Source organism: Mandrillus leucophaeus, unplaced genomic scaffold (assembly GCF_000951045.1).
Source record: "Mandrillus leucophaeus isolate KB7577 unplaced genomic scaffold, Mleu.le_1.0 Scaffold643, whole genome shotgun sequence".
Classification (NCBI taxonomy): domain Eukaryota; kingdom Metazoa; phylum Chordata; class Mammalia; order Primates; family Cercopithecidae; genus Mandrillus; species Mandrillus leucophaeus.
Window position 1 is genome coordinate 618753 of NW_012106953.1, and position 11013 is coordinate 629765.

The following is an 11013-nucleotide window of genomic DNA, read 5'->3' on the forward strand; positions in this document are numbered from 1 at the left end:
CCTCCCTTCCTTCCCTTTCTTCTTCCTTCTTTTTTTGGACTGAGTTTTACTCTTCTTGCCCAGATGAGTGCAATGGCGCGATCTCGGCTCACTGCAGCCTCCACCTCCCAGGTTCAAGTGATTCTCCTGCCTCAGCCTCCCGAGTAGCTGGGATTACAGGCCACCACCACGTCTGGCTAATTTTTGTATTTTAAGTAGACAGGATTTCACCATGTTGGCCAGACTGGTCTTGAACTCCTCATCTCAGGTATCCTGCCCACCTTGGCCTCCCAAAGTGCTGGGATTACAGGCGTGAGCTACCACGCCCACCTTTACCTTCCTTTTCTCATGCAGCTTATCAAGAAGGGTCTATCAAAGCATTTGGGTCAGAGACGTGTAGATATTTTGGAGAGAGAAGCAAGCACATCTCATGGAAGAGACTTATTCCCTTAAGACAAGTGCCCATTAGAGATGACAGCTGCTTGTCAAGTAAGACACATTCTGGAGAGCTGCCACGTCAACAGCTTGTATTAAGCACCAAATAAATGTAGCACTCGTGGAGTATAGAAGATAGAATTCTCACCAAGGTCTGAGGTTGGTAAAGATCCCTGATGTGGAGAGCCTCAGATTGGTCTGGAAGGCAGAGTTTATAACTTAGAAAAGAGAAGGAAGAGATAAGTGAAGCAAGGGAAGAAAAGCATAGAGTCAAGAACAAGGATTAGGAGTATTTGACTAGAACTAAGTTTCTATAAGAAAATTGAGATAAATTTGGGAAACAAGAAGCAATAAAGATGTGGTTTAAACACAATCATTTACTTTGTTCCTTTCCAAACCTCACTAAAGTGACAGTAACAGGGTTTTTGTTTTAAGAAGTGAACTTACAAAGACAGAAAATGGTAAAGGAAAACAGGTAGTGGCCAGTTTTGGAAATTGGAAAGCAGATGGACAAGTATAAACTGATTTATCAAACACCAGAAAGTTGAGTCCTAAATTGGCAACGAGGAAAGCCAAGAAACAACACAATTGTCTCTACAGAATCCAAAAGGCTGAGGATGTCATGGCATTGGGTACCTCTGGGAGTGACAGTTAAAATGAGGCTAAGGAGAATTTGTTGAAAGTCTGTCTAACAAAATAGAGCCCTAGGTTCCCACCCTCCTCTAAGCAGCTGGATAAACTGTGTCTCTTACACCCTGGCAGAAGACTGAGCTTCATTTTCTAGAGTAGGAAAAAAAGGTGGCCTCTGGAGTGGGAATTTCCAGATACTTTTGAGAGTGTGGTTGTCATAGGGAAAATAAGTTGATAAAGTGAACTGTACAAGTAGGGTACTTTTAGAAATGTGTAGCCTCTTTTGCCATTTGGTAGGAAAGTCAGACCTGTACCCTCCAGGAGAAAGATTGAAGCATCTTTTGTGTTGAGTATGACCAGCTCTAGAAATACCAGTGTTAGGAGTTCACCTAGGAAACAGCCCAGTTAGAATATCATGCAGGGAAGCATAATCAATAAAACCATTCATGTACCCTGAGCTTCTAATCTGCCTTTTTTTGTGCTGTACTTTTATATATAAGGCAATTACTAAAGGTCAGCAGACATTGAGGAAAGCCTTAGGTGAAAGCAAAAAAAAGAAAGATAAAATGGACAAAAGGCAATTTCAAAGAAACAGACCATGCAGGGAGAAAAACAAAATAGAATTTCAAAAACCATTGAGATTTTAGTATTGAGAGATAAAAGAAGAAATGCTCCCATGAAGCAAGAATAAGACAGTAAGAAAGAAAGGAATGTACATACATGCAGAAACTCTCAGGTAACAGAAATGCTCTCTGGAAATTAAAAGTTTGGAGAAATGAAAAAGACAAAGAGAAAGGAAGTTTAGAGATACAGATGAAGAAATTTTTTAGAAAATAAAATGCAGTGATAAAGCAATAGGAAATTTTGGGGAGGGGAAAACAAAGAAGTAAAAATTAAAGGTCTAATTCATGAGAGGTTCAATATCCAAATAAGAGGAGTTAATATACAGATGAAAAGGAGTAGACGAAATCAAAGAAAGAACTAAAAAAAAAAAAAAAAAAATCCTGAAATTAAAGAACTTCATTTTTGAGACTGATAAAATTTAAGAATATGGGTTCAAAAAAAGCTTCTATAAACGTTGATAGAGAGAAACAACCTAAAATAAACAACACACACAATGAACAGGTCATCTGTAAAGAACCAAGAATCATATTCATATCCTCTTCATACTCATGCTCACACCAATACCCACACAATAATTTCAAAAGTTAATAACTATTCTCTCCAAAATACAGATTAAAAGTATAATTAAAGTCAGAATTAAAGGTGCAATTAGCATATACAAAGGAAAAAAACTATGATAATATCTCCATCTAGATGAAGGAGTATTATAACTTTCTAAACATGAAAAGCACGAAAAATATTACAAAGGAAAATGAAACATTGTATGTCAAAAACATTTTTGTTAAATAAAGAAATACAAGTTAAATGACAAACTGGCAAAAAATAACATATCTAACAAAAGGGTTTAATATGTAAAATATTGATGTAATTAATATGTAAAATGTTTATATAAGTAGGTAAGAAAATACCCTGGGACCCGATTAGAAAAAAACGGTCAAAGGATGTGAACCAATACATAAGATGAAATCCAAAAGACTAATATTTATGAAAAAAATCAAAATCAACCTTAGCGGTAGTCCAAGAAATGTAAATTAAAAGTTGATCTAACTTTTTAACTACCAAAATTAGTAAAATATATATTTTTTCTAAGTAAAGTTGGCCAGTGTTCAGGATGTAAAATATGTTTTTTCTTTAAAGTTTTGGCAACATGTATTAAAGATCTTAAAATATTTAAATTTTATAATAAGGTAATCTCATTTTTAAGTATCTTAATCTAAGAAATTTCATTCAACCAATATTTTACAGGAGAAATGAATTTCTAAACTTCCTTTCTCTTTGTCTTTTTCATTTCTCCAAATTTTTATGTTTTAGATACTGAAATACGGACTACATATTTAAGTAAAAGTGATTAGTAATAATCGTGGAAAAGTGAAAACAAAATAGCTGTCCAATAATAGAGGAAAAGTTTAATCACTTGTCTATATAGAGTAGAATTTTTTCAGTTATCAAATATATTATGCTTATAAATTATTTTAAATAAGTAGTAGATTTTCTAACTGAGACAAAAATTCGATTAAACACAGCATTTAGATATTGACTATCAGAAGAAACAATGGCTGATATCTGAGGCATTTGGTCAACAATCCCCCACTTGAAGTAATAGATTTGAAATACATAAGCAGCAAGAAAGACAAATAGGCTCTCCTATTGTCCTACAGTTTGGGTAAGGGCTGTAGTGAAAAGGACTTTAAACTTACTCAGCTTCACTTCTTAACTTACCCAGTTTAACACCCCCCAACACACACACACAGCAAGAAGCTTAGGAGGCATTATTTCTAAAAGACCCAAAGAAAGACTTTCTAATTTCCAGAAATCCATTAATTTTAAGGGATCAAGTATTATTTTTTAAATTATTCTGATAAGAAGAAAATACTTTTCTTTGGTTGTCAGAACTGTCAAGTTTTCTTAGATGATGAATTCTGCCTTATTGTGATTACTGTGGGTAAGGGCAAAATGGAAGAGTATCAAGTGACAGTGTAATTATTCTCTACTGGTAGCTATGGCTCCAGTTGAAAGAAGCAAGAAGTAGTCTCACAACAAAAGCAACCACTGAAGACTCATAGAGAAGTGACTCATTTGGCTAGAACACTGAAGGATCACTCTGTCATTGTACCCAGCAAATTCTAAGCAGTTATTTTTTTTTTTTTTTTGGAGCACAGTCACACTTACACATTGTAGTATTTCCTTTTGATATGCAACATCTGAAGACTATATGTATAAGAAGACATTGCATCATTCTCCCTAGAATCCTTAGAAAGGTAGAAAAGAAATAATGTAGTTTATAAAACAGATACAAAGTGCTCTATCCAAAGCTTATTTTACTTGTATATTCAAAAAGAAATACGGATTTGTGTGATTTTTCATAGTCAGCATTTTGTTATTTCTTGAGGGAGAGACCCTCAGCATGGTATTTAAGTTTCTGATATTTAATTATCCTTCTACATTGTCTCACTTTTCTCTTTTCATTTCTTTAGAGCAAGTTTTCTAATAGAAAGAATGAAATACTTTATTTTATATTCCAAAAATATAAAGAATTCATAATAAAATCATTGTCAAATAATTTTTAAGATTAAAAAATTGGGGCCAGGTGCAGTGGCTCAAGCCTGTAATCCCAGCACTTTGGGAGGCTGAGGCGGGTGGATCACGAGGTCAGAAGATCGAGACCATCCTGGCTACCTGGTGAAACCCCGTCTCTACTAAAAAATACAAAAAACTAGCCGGGCGAGGTGGCGGGCGCCTGTAGTCCCAGCTACTCGGGAGGCTGAGGCAGGAGAATGGCGGGAACGCGGGAGGCGGAGCTTGCAGTGAGCCGAGATCGCACCACTGCACTCTAGCCTGGGCGACAGAGCGAGACTCCGTCTCAAAAAAAAAAAAAAAAAAAAAAAAATTGGGATGAGATTGGGAGACTATCATATGACACAGGTAATCTTGTCACTTCTACATCCTCAGTGTCTCGCTTGAGTAGTGACAACTTTAAGTAGGAGAGGAAGACATGCTGGATCCTTGGGTTTTTCTATAAGGAAGATAAAGAGAGCACACCCTGTGGTGTCTAGATGTCCTTGGGGCTTCACTGTAGACTATCATTGGACCCTCTGACAGGTACTGACCATATGTCTGGGAAAAGGGAGATGTAATATTCAATGGTGACTATGTGGCACAATATTGCCCTTGGTAGAAATAAAGACATATAAAGGAGTAACTTAGTTTCAGGAGAAAGATCATCAATTTGTATTAAACCAGTTGACTTTCATGGGCTCAGTGGGCCATCCAAGATGGAGAAGGAAAGCAGAAGCTTAGGAAAGAGTCAGTTACTGGAGAAAGCTATGACAATAAATAACATGTTTAAAGGGAAACAGCGTGGTACTAACGGAAGCCCTGAACATAAATAGGAAATTTTAAGAAATATAGATTACTACACTTGATCTTAGCCAAAAGGCCAAGAAGCAATTCAAACACAGATTACTTTGCCTCCTTTTCGTCTTTATATGAATGGAATTATGTAATAGGTATTCTTTTGAGTCTTGATAATTTTACTCAATATTAATCTTTAAAACTGCATTTTCATGTGACTTGTTTATCTTCATTGCTAGATGGTATTCTGTTGTGTGAATATACTGCAGTGTACCTATTCATTCCATGCTGATGGACATTTGGGTTGTTTACACTGTTTGGCTACCAAAAACAATGTTGTTATGAATATTATTGGATGTGACTTTCAGCTCACAACCATACACATTTCCTAAGCATGTGGAACAGTTGGATCACAGCACATGTGTATGTTCAGTTTTAGAAGATACTGTTCAAACAGTTTTCCAAAGTGATTATAGTGCTTCATATTCTCTGTAGTAGGGTATGACAATTCCCACTGTTCCACATCCACACCACCACTTGACTTATCAATCTTATAAAATTTTAGCCTCTCTTTTTAATATTAGTATTCTATTCGGGTATTTAATTTGTGGATGCCTAATACTTTTTTCCAAATACAAATTTTTAATCTCTGTGTATTCTTTCTTTTAGATTTCGTTCTAAACACTGAAGACATACTCTGCTACATTTGGGTCACACCCCCAGCTCTAAGTAATTTAATAGACTTTAAGAAGACAGAGCCCAGCAGCAACTGAAACATAACAGAGTTGCAGGGTCAGCTAACATTAATGCCTGGGCAAAGCTGTTGCCCAGAGTGGAATCTCACTAGTGAATAAACAAGCCCGAGAAAAATTATCATCTCATTTGCAAAAAAAAGTAGGCTGGTAGACCCTCCTACCTCATAGTACACCAACCCAATTTTTTTAAAAGTAGCATTTTCCTACATTGTCAACTATCTGGAACATACCTAAACACTGGGAGTTTACTGCTTATTAAATGGAAACTATGAAGTCTAAGGCCAACTATGGCCAGAATCCAAATTGTAACATAATGATATTTCATCCAACCAAAGAAGAGTTTAATGATTTTGATAAATATATTGCTTACATGGAATCCCAAGGTGCACACAGAGCTGGCTTGGCTAAGATAGTTCCACCCAAAGAATGGAAAGCCAGAGAGACCTATGATAACATCAGTGAAATCTTAATAGCCACTCCCCTCCAGCAGGTGGCCTCTGGGCGGGCAGGGGTGTTTACTCAATACCATAAAAAAAAGAAAGCCATGACCGTGGGGGAGTATCGCCACTTGGCAAACAGTAAAAAATATCAAACTCCACCACACCAGAATTTCGAAGATTTGGAGCGAAAATACTGGAAGAACCGCATCTATAATTCACCAATTTATGGTGCTGACATCAGTGGCTCCTTGTTTGATGAAAACACTAAACAGTGGAATCTTGGGCACCTGGGAACAATTCAGGACCTGTTGGAAAAGGAATGTGGGGTTGTCATAGAAGGCGTTAACACACCCTACTTGTACTTTGGCATGTGGAAGACCACATTTGCTTGGCACACGGAGGACATGGACCTTTACAGCATCAACTACCTGCACCTTGGGGAGCCCAAAACTTGGTATGTGGTGCCCCCAGAGCATGGCCAGCGCCTGGAACGCCTGGCCAGGGAGCTCTTCCCAGGCAGTTCCCGGGGCTGTGGGGCCTTCCTGCGGCACAAGGTGGCCCTTATCTCGCCTACAGTTCTCAAGGAAAATGGGATTCCCTTCAATCGCATAACTCAGGAGGCTGGAGAGTTCATGGTGACCTTTCCCTATGGCTACCATGCTGGCTTCAACCATGGTTTCAACTGTGCGGAGGCCATCAATTTTGCCACTCCACGATGGATTGATTATGGCAAAATGGCCTCTCAGTGTAGCTGTGGGGAGGCGAGGGTGACCTTTTCCATGGATGCCTTCGTGCGCATCCTGCAACCTGAGCGCTATGAGCTGTGGAAACGTGGGCAAGACCGGGCAGTTGTGGACCACATGGAGCCCAAGGTACCAGCCAGCCAAGAGCTGAGCACCCAGAAGGAGGTCCAGTTGCCCAGGAGAGCAGCGCTGGGCCTGAGACAACTCCCTTCTCACTGGGCCCGGCATTCCCCTTGGCCTCTGGCTGCACGCAGTGGGACACGCTGCCACACCCTTGTGTGCTCTTCACTCCCACGCCGATCTGCAGTTAGTGGCACTGCTAGGCAGCCCCGGGCTGCTGCCGTCCACAGCTCTAGGAAGCCCAGCTCAACTCCATCATCCACCCCTGGTCCGTCTGCACAGATTATCCACCCATCAAATGGCAGACGTGGACGTGGTCGCCGTCCTCAGAAACTGAGCGCTCAGGAGCTGACCCTCCAGACTCCAGCCAAGAGGCTCCTCTTAGCGGGCACAACATGCACAGTTTCAGGCCCAGAACCTGAGCCCCTACCTGAGGGTGGGGCTTTGATGGACAAGCCTGTACCACTGAATCCAGGGCTCCAGCATCCTGTCAAGGCTTCTAGGTGCAGCTGGGCCCCTGTGCCCTAAGCCCACGGGCTGCCTTTATATTCCACTGCCCTGCTGTGTGGCAGTTTGATGAAACTGGTTACATTTACATCCCAAAACTTTGAGTTTGCAGGACTCTGGTCATGCATGAAAGAGCCCCTCTGGTGATGCCCTTGGATGCTGCCAAGTCCATGATAGTTTTCAATTTTGCAATACTTTGTTCTTCCTACTGGACCCTGGAATGTGTTTGGATATTGCTAAAATCTATTTCTGCAGCTGAGGTTTTATCCACTGGACACATTTGTGTCTGAGAACTAGATCTTGTTGAGGTTAGCATAACCTGGTATATGCAACTACCATCCTCTGGGCCAACAGTGGAGGCTGCTGCACTTGTGAAGAATCCTGAGCTTTGATTCCTTTTCAGTCTACCCATTTGTCTCTTCCCCTCCCCTACCCCCTTTTTCTTATAAAACTAGGTTCTTTTTACAGATAAGGTCAGTAGAGTTCCAGAATAAAAGATACGACTTTTCTGAGTTATTTATGTACTTAAAATATGTTGTCACCAGTATTTGTTCCCAAATATATTAAAAGTAATCAAAATGTTAAAATCTGATTTTATTTCAAATATTGTGTTTTCAACCTGTGTGTGTACGTGTGTGTGTGTGTGTGTAGATAATTCTTTATGTACTTCATGATTATTTGAAAACATGTCATTGTGTGGTGGTGAATGAGCTCAGGGGATGGTTGTCGCATTATGGCTATCCAGCTGAGTAGCGGGGCTGGGTTGCATTTAGGCTTCAAGGATGGTGGATTAGTCCGTTCTTGCATTGCTATAAAGGAACACCTGAAACTGGGTAATTTATAAATAAAAGAGGTTTAATTCCCTCACAGTTTCACAGGCTATACAGGAAGCATGATGCTGGCATCTGCTCAGCTTCTAGGGAAGCCTTAGGAAACTTAGAATCATGGGTGAAGGGGAAGCAGGCATTTCATGTGGTTGGAGCAGGAGAAAGAGAGGGGGATGGTGCCACACACTTTAAATGACCAGATCTCATGAGACCTCACTCACTATTGCAAGGATAGTACCAAGAGGGATGATGCTAAACCATTCATGAGAAACCCAATCCCATGATCCACGTACCTCCAACCAGGCCTCACCTCCAGCACTGGGGATTACAATTTGACATGCGATTTTGTTGGGACACAAACCCAAACCATGTAAGATGGCTTGATAGGGTCAACCTGGTGCTTAGCTAAATAGCAGGACCCAAGTTTCTGGGAAAGATGAGCAGCCCTAAGATAAAAGTACCATTATCTAACTAGTTTTTCTCACAGGCTCCACTGCCTTTTCAAAGCTGTGTGTATATTTCACACTGGTAACTCACCTACTCAGCCCAGTAAACAAGTCTCCAAACAAGTGAACAAGACCATTTCAACTAGTAATGTGTACTGTGTAGAAATTAAAGCAGAATTGAATGGCAGAGCAGAATGAATAGGTGCTGGCCCAGTTGCTGGTCCCAGAAGGCTTCACAGAGGTGGAGATCTTTCTGAGACCCAATTGACAAAATGAGAAGATCTAGAGCAGAGTTTTCCACCTGTAGGGAACAGTAAGTGCAATAGACCTACCTTGGAACTTGGGGATCTTGTTTTTCCAGGAATGCAAGATAAGCTCATTTGTTTCTGGGGCATAGAGAGGAAGGAGAGAGGCGGGGGCAAAGCATGTAGGGCCTTGTGTCTCACGTTAAATACATTATTTGATATTCTTCAACTTGAGAAGGCACTGGAAGTTTAAAACAGCAGTTGATAAAATGTGACTTACACATTAAATAATCAGCTTAGTTGTTCTGTGGAGAATGTATAGACAAGAGAAGCAGTTAGGCCATCTAAGTAATAATACAAGTGACAGTGATGGTTACTTAGACTTCTGTTTCCATATTGAAAATGTACACAAGTTAACTTGTAAATGGCTTTTATCACACTGAGGTGCTTTTTTAATACCTAATATGTTGACAGTTTTTAATCATGAAAAAGTGTTGAATTTTGTCAAATGCTTTTTCTGCATGTATTGTGATCATATGATCCCAATATAATATATAGTGTAGCACACTGTGTATCATATAGTGTATCAATTAACATATAGTATATCACATTGATTTGCATATGTTGATTCATTTAATGTTCTGTGAAATTCAGTTTGGCATTATTGCATCTATGTTCATCAGGAATATTAGCCTGTGATTTTCTTTTCTTGATGCATCCTTGTCTGGCTTTGATATCGTGGTGGTGCTGGTCTTGTAAAATGAGTTTGAAAGTATTCTCTTAAATTGTTTGGAAGTGTTTGAGGAGAATTTTTCTTAATTATTCTTTAAAACTTAGGAAGAAGTTATCATTGAAGACATTAGGTAATATGCTTTTATTCAATAGGAAACTTTTTTATTACTCATTTAATTTACTTATTAGTTATTGGTCTGTTCACATATTTTGTGTCTTCATGATTCAGTTTTAATAGGTTGTATGTTTCTAGGAATTTATGCATTTCTTCTAAGTTACCCAATTTGTTATATAATTGTTCATGGTAGTGTATTATCCTTTGTATTTCTGTGGTGTCAGTTGTAATGACCCTTATTTATAATTTCATTTTTGCCTCTTCTCTCTTTTTTTCTGTATCTGGCTGAAGGTTTGTCAATTGTGTTGTCTTTTAGAAAAACCAACTCTTAATTTCATTGATCTTTTCTATTGATTTTCTAGTCTTTATTTCATTTACTTCTGCTCTGATCTTTATTAGTTTTTTAATCTGATGACTTTAAGCTTAGTTTTTTTTTCCTAGTTCCTTGAGGTATAACATTAGATTATTAGAGATCTTGCACTTTTCCTAATGTAGGTGTTTATCAATTAAGCTTCTCTCTTAGAACTGCTTTTGCTGTAACTCCTAAGTTTTGTATATGTTCATTTTCATTTCTCTCAAGATATTTTTTGAATTTCCTTTGATTTATTCTTTGACCTGTTCAAGACTGTGTTGTTTAATTTTCACATAATTTTAAAATTTTCAATTTTCTTTCTGTTACTTCTTTCTAAGTTTATATCATTGTGGTCAGAAAAGATGCTTGACATGATTTAATCTTCTTACATTTGTTAAGATTTGTTATGTGGCCTAACGTGATCTATCCTGGAAAATGTTCCTTGCTGTCAGATGAAATGTTTTGTATATGTTTGACAGGTCCATTTGGTCTATAGTGCTGTTCAAGACCTCTGCTTCTTTACTGATTATGTTTGGGTGATATATCTTTGGTTGAAATTGGGGTAATTAAGTCCCCTAATATTATTATTGTATTGCTATATACATGTATATACACATATGTATGTATAAATAGTAAATATTAAAAGAACTGCAGGATATATATATTATTGTGTTGCTATATATATGCATATATACATATATTTGCTTTATAT

The 11013-nt window shown here is 38.4% G+C and overlaps 1 protein-coding gene across 2 annotated transcripts in view; it reads left to right on the forward strand.

Moving 5' to 3' along the window:
* Positions 1–8171, forward strand: part of KDM4D (lysine (K)-specific demethylase 4D) — a 24453-nt gene extending 16282 nt beyond the window's left edge. For both annotated transcript variants that reach the window (XM_012000936.1, XM_012000937.1), the window contains one exon: positions 5689–8171. In XM_012000936.1, the coding sequence (XP_011856326.1) occupies positions 6034–7605 (1572 nt within the window). In that variant the 5' untranslated portion in view covers positions 5689–6033 and the 3' untranslated portion in view covers positions 7606–8171. The remainder of the gene's footprint in view (positions 1–5688) is intronic.
* The last annotated feature ends 2842 nt before the right edge of the window (positions 8172–11013 follow it).